Source organism: Dipodomys merriami, unplaced genomic scaffold, assembly GCF_024711535.1.
Source record: "Dipodomys merriami isolate MVZ:Mamm:240054 unplaced genomic scaffold, mDipMer1.0.p SCAF_25, whole genome shotgun sequence".
NCBI lineage: Eukaryota > Metazoa > Chordata > Mammalia > Rodentia > Heteromyidae > Dipodomys > Dipodomys merriami.
The window spans coordinates 18,539,897-18,559,788 of NW_027203937.1; the positions used below are offsets into that span (position 1 = coordinate 18,539,897).

Genomic DNA, 19,892 nt, shown 5'->3' on the forward strand with positions numbered 1-19,892 from the left:
GACAGTACAGTTCCAGATCATTTTTAAGATCTAAGGTGTAAGGGGCTGGGAAGGTGGCTCAGTGGTAGAGTGCTCGGCTTGAGCTGAAGAGCTGAGGGATAGCACCCAGGCCCAGAGTTCAGGCCCCACAACTGACCAAAAAAAAAAAATCTATGGTGTGGAATTTATGTAAAGGTTTTAGTCAAAGCAATTACCTTTCCTGAGACAAGTATATATTCAGTATCCCAGTCTGACTTTGGCTTCTCCATTTCTGGGGCTTTAAAATAGCCCTTTGTGGTCTTCTAAATGAATGGATTGACAAGTACCTTAGAGATTAGTAATCATAGCTCTAGCTGGGCTTGTGAGGGCACTTCTGAGAGTATTAACTAAGGAGAGGGAGACCTACCTTGAATGTGGGTGACACCATTCCACAGGCTAGGGGGCCTAGGTGAAAAAGGGGAAAAAGGAGAAGCCAGCTAGTACAGGCATTCCTCTCTAACTCCTGGATGCCATGATGTGGGCTGTTATGCTCGGCCATACCCTCCCAGCCATAATGGACTGAAATATCAGAAACTATAAGCCTTAATAACTCCTTCTGCCTTTTAACCTAAGGTCAGGAACTGTATCATAATAACAAAAGGGTGACTAGTGTACAACTTTTTTTCTGTATGCTTAAAACCTTATATACAATGTCAGTAATTATATACTTGTAAAACATACCTATTACCTCCAAAAGTTACTTTATGTCCTCTGTCCTGCCATTCCATTTTTCTTTTCTTTTCTTTTCTTTCTTTCTTTCTTTTTTTTTTTTTTGGGTCCGGTCGTGGGGCCTGAACTCTGGGCCTGGGCGCTGTCCCTCAGCTCTTCAGCTCAAGGCTAGCACTCTACCACTTGAGCCACAATACCACTTCCAGCTTTTTTCTTTTTGCTTAAGTGGTGCTGAGGAATTGAACCCAGGGCCTCATGCATGCAAGGCAAGTGCTCTACCACTGAGCCACCTTCCCAGCCCTGCCATTCCATTTTTAATACCCACCATTACCAGGCAATTAACATGCTTTTGACATTATAGTTTTCATTTTCCATATAATAGGTACTATTTTAATCTCTCTGGGTCTGGCTTCTTCCAAAATTACCATTTTGTAACTACTTGATAGTTCATTTTATTTTACTGCCAACTAGGATTCCAAAATATGTTATATCATAACTTACTATCTAATTTCTACCTGCTGATGGGGAAATTTTGGTTATTTATAGTTTTGGATGTTTACAAATAAAGCTACTACAAATACTAATATATGCACATGCATTTTCATTACCCAGGAGTGGAATGGCTGAATCAGATTGTAGGTTTCTGTTTAACTTTTAAGAAGCTGCTATTTATTTATTTAATTTATTTAGTCAGTTGTGAGGCTTGAACTCTGGGCTTGGGCCCTGTCCCTCAGCTCTACCCTCAGTGCTCTACCACTTGGGCCACAGCGCCACTTCCAAGTTTTATAGTGGGTTATTGGACTTTTTTTCTAGTGAGTTATTGGACTCACGGATTTTCCTTCCCAGGCTAGCTTTGAACTGTGATCCTCAGATCTCAGCCTCCTGAGTAGCTAGGATTACAGGCATGAGCCACCTGTGCCCAGAAGCTGCTAAATTGTTAACCAAAATATATCGTTTCTATTTTTTTTTTTTTTTTTTGGTCCAGTCGTGGGGCCTGCCTGAACTCTGGGCCTGGGCGCTGTCCCTCAGCTCTTCAGCTCAAGGCTAGCGCTCTACCACTTGAGCCACAGCGCCACTTCTAACTTTTTCTTTTTGCTTATGTGGTGCTGAGGAGTCGAACCCAGGGCCTCAGGCATGCAAGGCAAGCGCTCTACCACTGAGCCACCTTCCCAGCCCCCATCGTTTCTATTTTTTAAAAAAGTAACCTTGCTGGGCGCTGGTGGCTCAGACCTCTCTCTAATCCTAGCTACTCAGGAGGCTGAGATCTGAGGATTGAGGTTCAAAGCCAGCTAGGTCAGGAAAGTCCATGAGACTCTATCTTCAATTAACCACCAGAAAACTGGAAGTGGCACTGTGGCTCAAGTGGTAGAGTGCTCACCTTGAGTTGAAGAGCTGAGGGACAGTGCCCAGGCCCAGAGTTCAAGCCCCATGACTAACAAAATAAAATGACACAGAGGTATGGTAGAGCACCACCAGCATTGAGTGAAAATTTAAGCAAGAGCAGGAAGCCTTGTTCTTGCTATGATGGCACTCAACCACTTGAGCTATGCCTCTAGCCCCCGTTTAGCTGGTTATTTTAGAGACGAAGTCTGGGATTACAGGAATTAAAAGTTACTGGCTAGGGGGCTGGGAAGGTGGCTCAGCGGTAGAGTGCTTGCCTTGCATGCTCGAGGCCCTGGGTTCGATTCCTCAGCACCACATAAGCAAAAAGAAAAAAGCCGGAAGTGGTGCTGTTGCTCAAGTGGTAGAGCGCTAGCCTTGAGCTGAAAAGCTAAGGGATAGTGCCCAGGCTCAGAGTTCAGGCCCCACAACGGGACTGCCCCCCCCCCCCAAAAAAAAAAAAGTTACTGGCTAACTTTACACTTTAATTTGGTGACTCTGGTGGAGGGAATGCCTTTAAAGAAACATGATCAGGGCTGGGAATGTGGTTCAGTGATAGAGTGCTTGCCTAGCATGCATGAAAGCCCTGGGTTCTATTCCCCAGTACCACATAAACAGAAAAAACCGGAAGTGGCATTGTGGCTCAAGTGGTAGAGAGCTAGCTTTGAGCAAAAGAAGCTCAGGGACAGTGTTCCAGGCCCTAAGTTCAAGCCCCAGGACTGACAAAAAAGAGAGAGAGAGAGAGAGAGAGAGAGAGAGAGAGAGAGAGAGAGAGAGAGAAACATACCAAATAAAAAGAAAGGAAGCAATCAAAACTGACAGAGCCTTTATACTGAAGGAATATAAATATGTCTTGATTTTTAAATTACATCAATATATAATCAGAATATAAACTATAACAAGATAGTGCTGTTTACAAATGGGAAAAACATGCGAATAGACACTTTAGCAAAAGAATGTACAGATGGTGAATAAGCACATGAAAAAAGTCCTTAGTATTATGGAAATACAAAGCAAAAAATAAGGTTTGAAAGATGATTATGTACTACTATTAGATAAAACTATTAGATATTGTTTTTTCTTTTTTGAAGTTATATATATATATATATTTGTCGGTTGTGGGGGCTTGAACTCTGGGCCTGGGTGTGGTCCATCAACTCTTCAGCTCATGACTAGTGCTCTACCACTTGAGCCACAGCGGCACTTTGCACTTCGGTTTTCTAGTGGTTAATTTGGAAATAAGAGTCTCATGGAGTTTCCTGCCCGGGCTGGCTTTGAACCGTGATCCTCAGATCTCAGCCTCCTGAGTAGCTAGGATTATAGAAGTGAGCCACTAGCACCCAGCTTTGAAGTTATATTTTAAGTAGTTCACTCTGTGTTTTCTGTGCACCTTTATGGCACTTTTTTTTTTTTTTTTTTTTTTTGGTCATTGTGGGGCTTGAACTCTGGGCCTGGGTATTATCCCTGACCTCTTCAGCTCAAGGCTGGCGCTCTACCCCTTGAGCCACAGGGCCACTTCTGGTTTTCTGGTGGTTAATTGGAGGTAAGAGTCTGAAGGACTTTCCTGCCTGGGCTGGCTTTGAACCGCAATCCTCAGATCTCAGCCTTCCTCCTCAGATCTCAGCCTCCCGAGTAGCTAGGATTACAAGTGTGAACCACCAGTGCCTGGCTTATGGCATACTTCTTTAATTATCAAGCTTGGGAGGCTAAGAAAGGAGTCTGAGTTCAGCCTATACTATGCTACATAAGAAGTTCCAGGATAGTCTGGGCTACACAGCTAGACCTTGTCTCACAAATACAAATTAAACTCACAGGCTCAAGTGAACCACCTGCCTCAGCCTCTCAAGTATCTAGGACTACAAGCTTGGGCCACCACAGGCTCAGGTCAACACTATTTTAAATAAAAAATATTTATAGCAGTTTTGTCCTTAATAGCAAAAATCAACAGTAACTGTTCATTAAGAAATGTTATATGAATTATGCAAAAATCAACACAAAATAAAAAAACCGAAGGACAAAAACCTCCAAAACCAAAATTCTGCTGTACATATTAACATAGGTAATCTCATGATCATTATGCTCAGTGAAAGAAGCCAGGCACAGAAGAACACACAGAATCTTACATGGAATCAGAAAAAAGAAAAAAAAAATTATTTTTTTTTTGCTTGCCAGTCCTGGGGCCTAAACTCAGGGCCTGGGCACTGTCCCTGAGCTTCTTTTGCTCAAGGCTAGAACCACTTGAGCCGCAGCACCATTTCTGGCTTTTTCTATTTATGTGGTACTGGGGAATAGAACCCAGGGCTTCATGTATGCTAGGCAAGCACTCTACTACTGAGCCACATTCCCAGCCTCCATGCAAAATTAACTTGTAACAGAAAAGCCAGTAAAAGGATGTTTGAAGCTGAGTATTAATTCCCAGAGGGCAATTAGGGAATTTTTTTTTTTGTGTGGAGTAAGAGAAATATCTTGGTTGTAATAATGTGACATTTTGGTAATTACCATCAAACTGCATACTATTTATTTGTCAGTTATGGGGCTTGAACCTAGAGCCTGTGAGCTCTGTCCCTGAGCTTTTTTGCTCAGGGCTAGTGCTCTATGGCTTTGAGTCACAGCTCCACTTCTGGTTAATTAGAGATTAGATCCTCAGATCTCAGCTTCCAGAGCAGCTAAGATTATAGGCCTGAACCAGCAGCACCTAGCTTCAAACTGCACACTTTTAAGTCTTATCTCATCAAAGTTGATTAAAATAATTTTAAGGGTATTCTTTCTACCCAACTACAAGTTATTTGGTAATTATACAGATTTATAGCAACTTATGGTATATGAGAGGGGAAGGATTCTATAGGGTCTTAGAGCATTCTCAAGTAACTATAAAGCCTAGTCCTGGGTTACCTGTCACTGTAGAGTTTTAGAAGGTGAAAACAAACATCTTGAAGTGGTCTCTGCGAGTCTTGCTCCTCCTCTATCAAACAGCCAGAACCCTCTAGGTATGAAGGAAGCGGGGAACAGGCATACCTGTCACCCTCAGAAGTATTCTGAAGGGGAAGAATTTGATAAAACAATCAGCTTGTTAGTGTCATTCACTAGAGATTATCATGTCTTGATTTAAATGCCTTAGGCCTAGCTACTTGGGAGGTGAAGTGTGGCTCAGTGGCTCACACCTCTAGGTCTAGCTCTTTGGGAGGTAGAATGTGAGAGGCTAGCCTGGGCAAAAAGTTCTTGAGATGCTCCTATTAATCAGTAAACAACTGGGCTCAGCAAAGCATGCCTGCCATCTCAACTCTGTAGGGAATGTCAATAAGGGGATCACAGTTCACACTAGCCCATTCATAAAAGCAAGACCTTACCTGAAAAATAATGAAAGCAAAAATTGGAATGAGCAGTAGAACTGCCAGGAAAACACCTTTTGTTCAAACCCTAGTATTTAAACAAAACAAAAAGCAAAGCAAAAACCAAATTAAATGACAAAAAGTAAATAAAAATAAAAAGGGTGTGATAATCCAAAGACATCTACGGGAGATTTTCTGGTCACTGACATATTCCACTGTCTTTAATGAACCAGTGAGAATTAAAGATAGCAAGCTGGTCATGGTAGCAGATGCTTGTAAACCAATACTCAGGAAGCTAAGAACAATGAGTGTGAGGCTTGCTTGAGCTACCTAATAGTCCTGTCTCAAAATATACATATCCTATATCTTAAAACAAAAAAATGACAGCATGGAAGAGAACATTGCTGAGTAACAGATCATGTGTACATATACTGTATTTTCTTTAAAAAATGATAATAAAGGGGCTGGGGAAGGTGGCTCAGTGGTAGAGCGCTTGCCTTGCATGCATGAGGCCCTGGGTTTGATTCCTCAGCACCACATAAGCAAAAAGAAAAAAGCCGAAAGTGGCGCTGTGGCTCAAATGGTAGAGTGCTAGCCTTGAGCTGAAGAGCTGAGGGACAGTGCCCAGACCCAGAATTCAGGCCCCACGACTGGACCCCCCCCCCAAAAAAAGATAATAAGGGGCTAGGAAGGTGGCTCAATCATAGAGTGATTGCCTTGCATGCATGAGGCCCTGGGTTTTGATTCCTCAGCACCACATAAGCAGAAAAGGCCGGAAAGGGTGCTGTGGCTCAAGTGGTAGAGCACTAGCCTTGAGCTGAAGAACTGAGGGACAGTGCTCAGGCCCACAGTTCAAGCCCTATTTAAAAAACAAAAAAATGAAAAACAACCCCCCCCCCCAACCAAAATGATAATAAGCCAGGTACCCAATGGCTCACCCCTGTAATCCCAGCTACTTAGGAGGGGAGATTTGATGATAGTGGTTCATAGTCAGCCCAGGCAGGAAAGTCTTTGAGATTCTTACCTCTAATTAGCTACCAAAAATCTGGAAATGGAGCTGTGGGCCAAAGTAGCAGAGTGCTAGCTTTAAGCACAAAAGCTCAGGGACACCATCTAGGCCTTGAGGTTAAGCCCCAGGACCAACACACACAAAAAACTGAAACAAAACAAAATCTATGATAGTTTAACCTAAACACTGATACACAGGGGATTGAAAGTTTGAAGTACTAATCAGAGGCAAAATCAAACCTGAGGTCAGGTTATATAAGCAAGGAATTTCCAAAGGATAAAACAGTATTAGAAATGAAGAACCCTGACCAAAGAAGCAGTAAGTTAGTAGAAAGAAGGTATCTGTGGAGATGGGGCCAGTGGTTTCCTAGTACCACTATTATAACAACAAAAACAAGAAAGAAAAAAGGAAAAGGGGAAAGTTAACTGTGGGAACCCATCATTGTAAATAAAGGAAAGCAGATATTTAGAGAAGACAGATACTCTAGAGGCAAGAGTAAAGGATAAAGTTTCCCATCAGGTCTCCACAGTCCATTTCAAGTTTAGAGTTCTTTTAAAAAAAGAAAAAAAACAGTAATAAAAATACAGTACAGCTATGTACATATGACTATAAAAGTTATTTCCTAGACATGGTAATAAGAGGTTTCCTTTGTTGTTGTTTTTAATGTACTATGTGATTTGTTTTTTTCTTGTGTTTTTTTTTTTCCTCTATGGTTACTATGGTTAATCCCTTGTTGTCACTGTATTTTATTTTGGTACCCTGGGTATTGTATATACATTTATGTGAATTAGGGAAGGGGAACAACAAAATGGTGAGACAAAGAAAAAGAGCAATCCAATGCAACAGCTGATACTCACAAGACAATATGTTTGAAATGAACTGTACAACTTGGGGGCAGGGGGAGGACTGGCAGGAAGGGAAAGTGGGAGAAAAATGAGGGAAGGGGTAACAAGTTCGACAAGACATGTACTCACTACCTTATTTATGTAACTGTAACCCTTTTGTACATCACCTTGACAATAAAATTAAATTTAAAAAAAGTACAGTATAATGAAAATGTAAACTCAGGCACTGGTGGCTCATGCCTGTAATCTTAGCTACTCAGGAGGCTGAGATCGGAGGATCATGGTTCAAAAGCCAGCCCCAGAAATAGACTCTTATCTCAAATTAACTACTCCCCCCCTCAAGGGGAGGGGTTGGGGAGGGAAGGGATGGTAGGGGAAAAACAAAGGAGGAGGTAACAATGCTCCTTGATAGGAAATGTACTCATTACCTTACTCATGGAACTGTAACCCCTCTGTACAGTATCTTTCCAATAATAATTTAAAAAAAAAAACAAAAAAAAAAATTCTGCCAGAAAACCAGAAGTGGAGCTGTAGCTCAAAATGGCAGAGCACTAGCCTTGAATGAAAAAAGCTCAGGGACAGTTCCCAGACCCTGAGTTCAAGCCCCACAACTGACCAAAAAATAATTAATTAATTTAAAAATGTGATGATAGCTTTCTCTGCATGACTCCTCCGGCAAAGCAGAACACCTTCCAGGATTCTTGCTTGGTTCTATACTGTATATACCTACCTGAAATGCTTCTTCATACATGCTGAGTGCTCTGGAAATAGAGGCTGTTGGTGGAAGCAAATACCAAAGATGTACAGCAAGGGAACGTTTCCAATCCAGCTGAGAGCACACATTGATTTGCTTCTGCTCTGAGAGCTGCCATACCTGCAGGAGACAAAATCATTACCACAACTACTATATTTCATCTTTTTACACCTGATGTCTTCAAGCTATTCATTTATTCAATGTTATAGTGTAAATATGAACTGTCTCCCATAGATGTTTGAAGACTTGGTCCCTAGGTAGTAGTGATGTTTTGAGGGATGGTGGGAACCTCAGGAGGTGGGGGCCCAGTGGGAGGAATCAGATCACTGGGGACAGGTCCTTGGGGATCTTTTCCTTGTTCACAGAACCTTTCCTTCTCTCTGCTTCCTTGCTGCTATGAAGTAAGCAGCTCTGTCCAACTAAATGATCTCTGTCATGATTTGCCTTACCCTGCCTCAGAAACAACTGGACTAGCTGATAATGGACTGAAATCTCTGAGATCATGAACCAAAATTAATTATTTTTCTTTAAAAAGTTTTCCTTAAGTATACTATCACAGAAGAAACTAACACATTCAAGTAATATTTTAATTAAAAAGACGGATTTGCTCAGCACCACATAAGCAGAAAAAGCCAGAAGTGGTGCTGTGGCTCAAGTGGTAGAGCACTGGCCTTGAGCTGAAGAGCTGAGGGACATCGCCCAGGCCCAGAGTTCAGGCCCCACGACCAAAAAAAAAAGATGGATTTGCTAAGAGCAGAGTAGGTTCTTTTTCATTGTCTTCACTGCTTTTTTGCGTGTATGTGTGTGTGCTGGTCTTGGGGCTTGAATTTGGGGGCTGGGTGCTGTCTCAGCTATTTATAGGCTCAAAGCTAGGGGCTCTACCAACTGAGTTCTAGTTCCAGTCTTTAGCTGGTTAACGGGAGATAAAGAGTCTCATGGGACATTTTTCCCTGGGCTGGCTTGAACCTTGGTCCTCAGATCTTAGCCTCTTGAGTAGGTAGGATTATAAGCACAAGCTACCAGCTCTTGACCTATAAGTTTTTTAAGAGCATAAATTCTTATCAGCTATTTTATTTCTAAAAATTGGTTTTAAGAATATAGTCACCTGAGTGCTGGTGGCTTACAGTGATAATCCTAGCTACTCAGGAGGCTGAGATTTGAGGATCATAGTTTGAAGCCAGACAAGGCAGAAAAGAATCTGAGACTCTAACCTTCACTTATCCAGCAAAAGGCTGGAAGTCCACCTGTGGCTCAAGTGGTAGACCATTAGCTTTGAGCAAAAAAACTAAGGGACAGTGTCCAGGTCCACGCCCCAATAATGATGCAAACGTGTGCATACTTTTACATAAGCAACACACATGCATACACACAGTAACAAAGGGGTAGACAACAATAGAGAACTTAATTGTATTCTATCATGCATTACAGGAATGGGCAGAAAGAATGATGGCTAACATGGGAGGATGATGGAGGCTGAACACTGTTGAAATGGATTATTTTTAACTATGAAAATACAAAATGAGGGCTGGGAAGGTGGCTCAGTGGTAGAGCGCTTGCCTTGCATGCTCGAGGCCCTGGGTTCGATTCCTCAGCAGCACATAAGCAAAAAGAAAAAAGCCGGAAGTGGCGCTGTGGCTTAAGTGGTAGAGCGCTAGCCTTGAGCTGAAGAGCTGAGGGACAGCGCCCAGGCCCAGAGTTCAGGCCCCACGACCGGACCCAAAAAAAAAAGAAAATACAGCAATGAAACTTGTTGAAATTGTTTTGGGAAATGGGGCAGTGAGTGTGATAAGAGGGAATGAGATTGATTGGAATACAGTGTAAATGTAACAATGAAATCACATCCTGTATACCAAATGTAAGCTAAAATTAATAATGATGCTACGTTGAAGGTGTAGCTCAGTGGCAGAGCCAATAGCATGCACAAAGGTCAAACATCAGCACTCCCAAAAACCAAGCAACCAATCCAGCAAGTTAACAAACTCTTATCAGAATTTTTCAGAAACTTCTATTGCCAGGTTGGGCAATAAAAATAAAAACAAGGGCCAGGCGTGAATGGCTCAAGCTTGTAATCCTAGCTACTAAGGAGGCTTAAAACTGAGGATTGTGGTTCAAAGCCAGCCTGGGCAGGAAAGTCCGTCAGACTCATCTCCAATAAACCACTAGAAAATCAGAAGTGGCCCTGTGGCTCAAGTGGTAGAGCGCTCCCCTTGAGCTGAAGAGCTGCAGGACAGCACCCAGGCCCAGAGTTCAAGCCCCATGACCGACAAAAAAAAAAGTCTATACATAGTAAATAAGAAAAAAAAAAGTTGCAGCCAGGTGCTGGTGGCTCACGCCTGTAATCCTAGCTACTCAGGAGGCTGAGATCTGAGGATCGCGGTTCAAAGCCAGCCCAGGCAGGAGAGACCGTGAGACTCCAATAAACCACCAGAAAACCAGAAGTGGTGCTGTAGCTCAAGTGGTAGAGCGCGCTCGCCTTGAGCTGAAGAGCTGAGGGACAGCGCCCAGGCCCAAAGTTCAAGCCCCACGACCCACCAAAAAAAAAAAGTTGCAGAATTACTATGTATAATTGTTTTGCATAATAACACATAACTATGAATACATATATGATGATATAGATTTAAAATGTCCAGATAGATAAGTTACTTATACTTATTATTATGGTATAGGATATGGCATATTTTAATTTTTTGGTTTCTATGTAACTTTTTTTTTGGGGGGGGGGGGATGCACATCCTAGGGCTTGAACTCAGGGCCTGAGTGCTGTCCCTGAGCTTTTGTGTTCAAGGCTAGTGCTCACTGCTTTGACTCATAGCACCATTTCTAGCTTTTTGGTAGTTAATGGAAGGTAAGACTGTCATGAACTTTCCTGCCCTGGCTGGCTTTGAATCTCCGATTCCTAAGTAGCTAGGATTACAGGCCACCAATGCCCAGTTATAATTAGATTTTTGTTTTGTTTTGTAGATAGGGTCTCTCCATCCTCACTGTCTCCTGGGGCTGGGATTAACATACCTGCCTTTTCAATATGAAAATATTTCTAGTGACAATTAACAAAAAGGGCCATTTATAGGTAACAGTATGCAGAGGTATATTTTTGCTTTTACCTTACTAGCTTTGAATTTGTGAGAAATTAACCTAGTATGGTAAAGGAGATAATACCGGTTTTCCAGCCAAGAGGGCAAAGATGCGCAATCTCTCATCCTGGATGAAACAGTCAGCCTGGAGCTGATGCCAATCAGCCAGCTGCATGGTGAGTAGCTCCCGGACTGACTGGCTACCCACCAACTGAGATAAAAGGAGGGCAAGGCGATGATCCCCTGTGTAAGAGAAACAAAAGTTCTCTGTTGATTATAAAGGATTTATGGTCTTAGATACTTGGGGCATTGTATTCTTATTCCAGCCTTTAACATCTATAATCCAGGACTTAACATCTATAATCATTTCCAAGAGTAGTGCCAAAATACTGATAACTTAGCATTTTCTGCTTAAGTAGAAATATGAAAAATAATTGAATGTAAATTACATAATTACATAGCATATAGAAATTAATAGACTGATTCACAAAATAAGTTCTGTGACCCTATAAGACAGTGCATTTATAAAACAAAAGAAAAAATATAATTCAAAGGTCTGTAGGGAAAAAAAAGAAATGACATAATTGAAAACATAATTAGAATGTACTATTGTGGTAACACAGAGAACTGGGAAACTCAAATCTAGAGACAAAATGTATGTATGCTTGCTATAAAGTGAATGGGTGGATCTTTTTTTCCCATAAGCACAATAATCTCTAAAATTTGTTAAGGGCAAGGGGTAAGGGCAATAAAAAAATTCTAACAAGAATTTAGAAGGCGGGCTGGGAAGGTGGCTCAGTGGTAGAGTGCTTGCCTTGCAAGCATGAGGCCTTGGGTTCGATTCCTCAGTACCACATAAGCAGAAAAATCTGCAAGTGGCGCTATGGCTCAAGTAGTACAGTGCTAGCCTTGAGCTGAAGAGCTGAGGGACAGCGCCCAGGCCCAGACCAACCAAAAAAAAAAAAAAAGAAAAATGTAGAAGGCTAGAAATTCCAATTTATGCTTTCTAGTGATTTCTTCTAGTGATTTCTGAGGGGCAGTGAGTAGGAAGTAGGTAGCAGCACAAACAACCATACTGCTTACCTGAATGCTGTGCAAGAGAGCAGGCCTCACTGATCCTGTTGCCTGTGAGGTAGCTGAAGACAGCCTCTATAGGGTTGTCTTTTCGGGTTAAGGAAACTTCTTCTTCAATCTGAGGTGCAGCAGTATGGGATAGCCAGCGAGAAAAAGCTCTTCTTCGTTCCAGAATCTGAATGTATTCAATGGGCTCATCTAGCTGGTTGTCAAGTTCCTTCAGGTGACCCCATAGGGCTTCACATAATGTCCATGTGAGGCTCCAGGGCTTCACAACTAATGAAAAGACAAGAAAGCAATGCTATGACACAAAGTCTTCAGTCCATTACTCTAATTGTGGTGTTAAAATATATGAATAAACACCAGGAACACTTAAGCTGATTATCCTGAATGAATTACTTAGCTTTGCTTACCAGTTTCAGTGGTATGATTTAGCTACTTTAGCTCACTAACAAATACAACCCTAAGCCTCCACTAATACCATTTTAGATGATACGCACAAAGAGTTAAAACAAGCAATAAAGAGAAAAATAACTGTAACATACACAATGTAACTATGTAGTAGTTAATAGTACTTGCAGTTGAATAAACAGGTATAGGGAATTAACTGACTTGCCCCAAGTTGTGGGCTATATTAACAGTCAGAATTCAAATACAGATAATGAAACTTCATTCTCTTAACAGCAAGCTCCGCATTCCCAGAAGCTGGCACTCTAAATAATTACAGTTGTAGATGGGCCATTTGTAATACATGTAGCAAGCTAGTAAGCATTGCCTACTTATTCCAGTATTTCCTACTTACTCACTGGTTCCCCCATCAGGCTATTATTTTAAGAAGGGGGGGTGGGAGGGTGTTCTTTATTATTTTGGCTGGTCCTGGAGCTTGAATTCTGAGCTTTTTCTGCTCAAAGTTAGCACTCTACCACTTAAGCCACAGCTCCACTTCCAGTTTTTGTTTCTTTTTTGTTGGTCTTGGCACTTGAACTCTGGGCCTGGGCACTGTCCTTCAGCTCTTCAGCTCAAGTCTAGCACTCTACCACTTGATCCACAGCGTCACTTCCAGCTTTTTGTTTTGTGGTGCTGAGGAATCGAACCCAGGGCCTCATGCATGCGAGGCAAACACTCTATCATGGAGCCACCTTCCTAGTCCCACTTCCAGTTTTTTGATGGTTAATTAGAAATAAGAGTCTCATGGACTTTCCTGCCTGGGCAAGCTTCAAAATGCAATCCTCAGATCTCAGCCTCCTGAGTAGCTAGTATTACAGGTGTAAGCCACTGGTACCTGGCAAGGGAGTGGTGGTTCTTTATATCAAATTATAGTCCTGGGGCTTGAATTCAGGGCCTGCACACTGTCCCTGAGCTTTTTTGCTCAAGACTAGTGTTCTAACATTTGAACTACAGCTTCACTTCTTCCATTTTTTTGGTGATTAGTTGGAGATAATAGTCTTATGAACTTTAATGTCTGGGTTAGCTTTGAAATGTGATCTTCCAAATCTCAGCCTCCTGAGTTGCTAAGATTACAGGCAAAAGCCACTGGTGCCTGAACTTAGGGTCTGGGCACTGCTCAAGGCTAGCACTCTATCACTTAAGCCACAGTGCTCCTTCCGGCTTTTTCTGTTTATGTGGTACTGAGGAATCAAACCCAGGGCTTCATGCATGCTAGACAAGCACTCTACCACTGTGCCACAAATTCCCAGCCCATAGCACTAATTATTATTATTTTTCTTTGTCGGTGTGGGGCTTGAACTCTGGGCTTGGGTGCTGTCCCTGCCCTCTTCAGCTCAAGGAGAGCACTCTACCGCTTGAGCCACAGTGCCAATTCCAGTTTTCTAGTGGTTTATTGGAGATAAGAATCTCACACTTTCCTGCCTGGACTGGCTTTGAACCATGATCCTCAGATCTCAGCCTCCAGAGTAGCTAGGATTACAGGCATGAGCCACCGACACCCGGTAGCACTAGTATTTTTATATCTTCAAACCTACTGATCTCTATTCCACTAGCTAAGCAAGCAAGCACCTTGTGTTAGTGTGGACCCAGGCAGCTATTTGTGACTTCCATGCAGACTGAAAGAGTTAATTCTAATAGTGGGAAATGTAGGCAACCTAATGGAGGGACTTGGGGTGATTCCATTAGGGAAAGCTTGCCAGACGTCTATTAAGAGAAGTATGATTATCTCTGTGGATGGGTAGGAGAAGGGATTAGGACAGAAACTGGTCTGACTGGGCAGGCAAGATTGCTTATATTCTTCCTATATCCTAGATTGCTTTAGTTTAACTACTTTCTCCACTCGTAGAACCCCGTTGGTGGAAATCTGGCTCCTGTGAGGGCATTTCCCATGCCCATGAGTGAACAGACAAGAGCACCTTTGGTGAAAGGGGGTATCCCTTTCATTTTCAGGATTGGTGAGTGGGGGCTACGTAAGGGCAGCTCCGGCACTTGAGGCATGGTAGATCAATGGCAAAATTCACCCCAGCAACAATCAGTAAGTTAGCTCTCGTCCCAGTGGGCAAGGCAGCATGGCAGGCTTGCCTTCCATATAGCCCTTTCAGGTTTGAACCGATTGGTCCTGAGAGAGGAAAAAAAATCCTCACTGCCCTGTTTCCAGAAGCCTAAGAAAACAAGAGAACTGTCAGTGGATGTGGTAGTTCAGCCTGTATTCCCAGCCATGCAAAGGTTAGGAATCAGGGAATCAGATTTCAAGGCTAGCCAACGCTAAAAAAAAAAAAAAGTGACACTCCATCTCGACCAATGGCTAGGTGCAGTGATGCATACCAATGACATAGGAAGCACAACTATGAAGATCACAGTACAGGCTGACTTGGCATAAAGTGAGATCCTATCTTGAAAATAACTAACAACAACAAAAAGCTGGTAGAGTGTCTCAAGTGTTAGTGTACCTGCCTGGCATGAGAGAAGTCCTGAGATAGAAAATTAGTACCAGCAGTTGAACAAGGAACAACCATTAATTTTTTTTTTTTGGGTCTGGTCGTAGGCCTGAACTCTGGACCTGGGCCCTGTCCCTCAGCTCTTCAGCTCAAGGCTAGCGCTCTACCACTTGAGCCACAGCGTCACTTCTGACTTTTTTCTTTTTGCTTATGTGGTGCTGAGGAATCGAACCCAGGGCCTCATGCATGCAAGGCAAGTGCTCTACCATTGAGCCAACTACCCAGCCCCCCATTAACTATTCTTTTTGGGTCCGGTCGTGGGGACTGAACTCTGGGCCTTGGTGCTGTCCCTCAGGTCTTCAGCTCAAGGCTAGTGCTCTACCACTTGAGCCACAGCGCCACTTCTGGCTTTTTTTTTTCTTTTTGCTTATGTGGTGGTGAGGAATCGAACCCAGGGCCTCAGGCATGCAAGACAAGCACTCTATCACTGAGCCACCTTCCCAGCCCCTAACTAACTATTCTTTACTCATGCCTTCATCCTGTATTTTTCCTTTTACATTTTGCTTTTTCTTTTCTCCCTTTCCCTTCTCTTCTTTCACCTTTACTAATTTTCAACATCCAAGTATATGCTGTATTATCTTAGTGCCTTTCTTTTCAATTCTTACCGGGAGTACAGTTGTTTCTAATTGTGTTTTTAGTATATTTAAATAAATGATTTATTTTCTGTGAAGCTACTGCAGGATGCTGTTTTTTTTAAGTGGAAGGGGAGATTGAGCCCTTAAGGTATAACTACTGCCAGGTAGTAGTAGCTCATGCCTGTAATCCTAGCTACTCAGGAGGTTAAGATCTGGGGATCATGCTTGAAGCCAGCCTGGGCAGGAAAGTTCATTAAATTCTTATCTCAAAATAACCACCAAGGGGCTGGGAAGGTGGCTCAGTGGTAGAGCGCTTGCCTTGCATGTATGAGGCCCTGGGTTCCATTCCTCAGCACCACATAAGCAGGAAAAAAAAAAAAGCCGGAAGTAGCACTATGGCTCAGGTGGTAGAGTGCTAGCCTTGAGCTGAAGAGCTGAGGGACAGTGCCCAGGCCCCACAACTGGACCCTCCCTCCCAACCCCCCCCCAAAAAAAATCCAGAACTGGAGGTGTGGCTCAAGTGGTAGAACACTAGCCTTGAGCACAAAAGTTCAGGGACAGCACCCAAGCTGTGTTTAAGCTCCAGGACCAGCATGGTTGTGCATGCACAGTCATTCATTCATTCATTCATTCATTCATTCATTCATTCATTCATTCATTCTCTCTCTCTCTCTAAGAAGAATCTGGAAGAGATGGAAGTATAAGGAATGTGGAAGCAAATTAGAGAGAAGGGAGAAATAGGGTAACAGGTAAATATGATGATATAATATGATACATGCATGTATGAGAATGTCACAATGAAGGGCAGGAGGCATGGCTCAAGTGGTACAGTACCATTTGTAGCCAAGAAAGCTTAGCTAGATATCAAGGCCTTGAGTTTAAACCTTGGTACTGGCAAAAAGAAATAAGAATATATCAAAATTAAACTTATTACTTTATATCATTAAGGTGATAACAACAAGCAAAGGACAAATAAGAATATTTTCCATGATAGGGCTTCGGGAAGGTGGCTCAGTGGTAGAATGCTTGCCTCGCATGCATGAGGCCTTGGTTCCATTCTTCAGCACCATATAAGCTGAAAAGGCCAAAGTGGTGCTGTGGATCAAGTGGTAGAGTGCTAGCCTTGAGCTGAAGAGCTGATGGACAGCACTCAGGCCCAGAGTTCAAGCGCCAAGACCACCATCACCACCACCACCAACAACAAAAATTCCATGATATTTTACAGAGATATAATCATAGTTAAAACTACTGCACACAACTATGCATTGTAACTAAATTTTTGTCATCTGTCAGTTAAGAGTTTTATTTATTCTCATGAACATGCTATTTATTGCATCTCTTATCTAAATAATGGCATTTAAGTCCCTACAAATTTAGAAGAAATAGTAACAATTTCTTCTTAGCATTACAACTCAACTACAAAAATATATACGCTCAGGCACTCACTTATAATAATTGATGTAAGGAAGTCTGTCCTAGAAACACTTGCTAATGACCTTAACTCCTGAGGCATCAAAGGTTAGAAGCATAATATATACTCACTTTGTGCTTCCAATACATCTCTGGATACTTCCTTAACCCAGTTAGCATAATCATGAATGACCTCAACTCCTGCATTGGGGACAATGAGAGGACACAGTTCATCCACATGGACCGTGCTTCGTTTTAATTTGAGCTCCAGAGGTGTCTGATATAATTGCAGATCTTCATCCAGTCTCCTTTGTCTCAAACTGAGTTTTTCTAAATGAACTTTGAATGGGGATTCCGTCAGGCTATATAAGGAATAACAAAGAACAAGACAGAAAATGAAGATAAGAGAGCTGGGCAAGGTAGCTTACACCTGGAAATGGAGATCAGAAGATTGAGGTTCAAAGGCTAGCCAGGGAAAAAAGGTAGGGAGATTCAATCTCAACAAATAAAAGGCTGGGTATGATGGTACATGCTTGTCATCCTAGCTATAAACCTGATAACTTATCTCCAAAGCAAAAAGGGTTGGGAGTACGGCTTAGTGATAGAGTACCATCCTAGCAAACACAAAGCCTTGAGTTCAAATTGAAATATGGAACCCTCAACCCCTAAAAGATTTCCCTACAACTTAACTTTTTTGTGTTTGCTGGTACCATGACTTGAATGCAGGGCCTCATGCTCTCACTCAGTTTGTTTATACAAGGGTAGCCCTCTAACATTCGACCCATACCTTCAGTCCTGCATTTTGCTGGTTAGATGGAGATAGAATTTTACAGACTGTTCTACTCAGGCCAGGTTGAGTTTGATTCTTAGATCTCAGCCTGCTAAGGAGTTAGCTGGCACCCAGCCCCTGTTTCTCTTTTATGATTATAAACAGAATGCAAAACATTTCACTATGGTTGTAAAGAATTCTGTTCCTATTACTCACCTGTATTGAATTTATCTGCTATATACTGGATAAAAAAAATTACCTGACCCATTCATTTAAAATACTCAGGCTTCTTCAGGCCAGTTTATAACAAGCATGAGAATCAGTATAGTTAGATACAGAACTGGTTTTACTGTATATTTGGATATTATGAAATATGCTTCCTGAATACTGGGATTTCAGGTATGTACCACCAAGCCAGCTAGATTCTAAATTAATATGAACAAGTCACTATTCATATAACAAGTATTTATGCATGGATTAATTATCTATAGTTTAATGTATCTATCTTAGGAGGTCTAAGATAAGGAAAACGTTGTAGAGAACATCATTTATACATGAAGAAATCACAATACCAAAGAAACAAATAAATATGCTAATGCAATAAAAAGGCTGAAAACCCAAGGAATGATGCAGTGTTCACTTTGGATCTGTTACTTTGTCAACCTAAGTTTGATAATATTAACTTTTCATAATTTAACAGTTAAAAAAGACCTAATCATTGTAGTTTTTTTTATAAAAGTATCTTCCTAAAATTGTGCTAAGAATAATCTAGAGAGATCACAAAAGAGTATGGTCATAGCCTTGGGTTTCCAGAATACTTATTTCCCCTAAATTACCATAGTGCTTTCAAAAAAATCGTCAAGAAGTATAACTCACGATTTAACAGCTACGGGATTGGGCAAGAATCCATATTCCATAGAATCGGCAGCCTGATGACTTTCCAGTTCATGAGAGCTATTCAGCTGTTCTCCACTATTAGCAAGAGTCCAGTTAGGGCCCCAACCAACTCGAAATGAGCGTCCCATGAATAGGGCCATGTCCATCAAGAGTTTTCCCTTGCCATACGTGACAGACTTTTCAAGAGGGACTAGGCCTAGTTGTCTGCGTGTTCCCACTGTCTTGAGCTGAACCTCAGGACTTGGACTGGGCACTGTAAACACTGTGGTCAGGGGTGGAGGGGCAGACCAAGGAGAAGGGGATGAGATATTCATCATAGATGATGCTCTGGGAATTCGACATTCTTGCACAGAGGCACTTGGTGAAAGAAAAACGCCACTTGCAAATTTTGATTGTAGTAACCCACCAACTGAAATGAGGAGGAAAAAGGCTCTTAACATAATCTACTGTTTCTTGAACATCAACAACAAAAATCAGCAAGGATGATACCACTCAATATTTTGTCTTTCATCCTTGTCTGACGACAAGGATAACTAGCAGCAAGTTAAGATATTTTTTGCAGAAATTATTCTATCAATAGGAAACCAAGCCAAGAATTCTAATGATGATGATGCTTCCAACAATGACTATTAGTATTACTTAGCACTTATTTAAAGCAGACTGTATAAGCCATTTCTGTATATTTCATTTCACTTTTCAGTAATTTTAAACAATAAGCATCATCACACCTCCATTTTAAAAGTGATTAAACTGAGCTCAGGGAAATGACTTGCCAAATCCACAAAGATACTAGGTGACAGGATAAGGAGGTAAGCTCAGATAAGTCTGGCATCAAGTTTCATGTCCTAATTGGAATTCTGTATGTAAATCCATGAATAATCAAGTTAATTAAAAAACAAAACAAAGGGGCTGGGAAGGTGGCTCAGTGGTAGAGCGCTTGCCTTGCATGCCTGAGGCCCTGGGTTTGATTCCTCAGCACCACATAAGCAAAAAGAAAAAAAGCCGGAAATGGTGCTGTGGCTCAAGTGGTAGAGCGGTAGCCTTGAGCTAAAGAGCTGAGGGACCACGCCCAGGCCCAGAGTTCAGGCCCACGACCGGACCCAAAAAACAAAACAAAACAAAAAACCCCAATAGAAATCAAAACTCA

At 41.9% G+C, this 19,892-nt stretch overlaps 1 protein-coding gene across 4 annotated transcripts in view; it reads right to left on the reverse strand.

Annotated features, from left to right (window-relative positions):
• Window positions 1-19,892, reverse strand: part of Nup98 (nucleoporin 98 and 96 precursor) — a 127,629-nt gene that overhangs the window by 10,663 nt on the left and 97,074 nt on the right. For all 4 annotated transcript variants that reach the window (XM_070035134.1, XM_070035133.1, XM_070035131.1 and 1 more), the window contains exons 23-28: window positions 18,725-19,154; window positions 17,212-17,441; window positions 12,159-12,425; window positions 11,161-11,318; window positions 7,981-8,124; window positions 4,960-5,102 (exon numbers count right to left, since the gene is read on the reverse strand). In XM_070035134.1, the coding sequence (XP_069891235.1) occupies window positions 4,960-5,102; window positions 7,981-8,124; window positions 11,161-11,318; window positions 12,159-12,425; window positions 17,212-17,441; window positions 18,725-19,154 (1,372 nt within the window). The remainder of the gene's footprint in view (window positions 1-4,959; window positions 5,103-7,980; window positions 8,125-11,160; window positions 11,319-12,158; window positions 12,426-17,211; window positions 17,442-18,724; window positions 19,155-19,892) is intronic.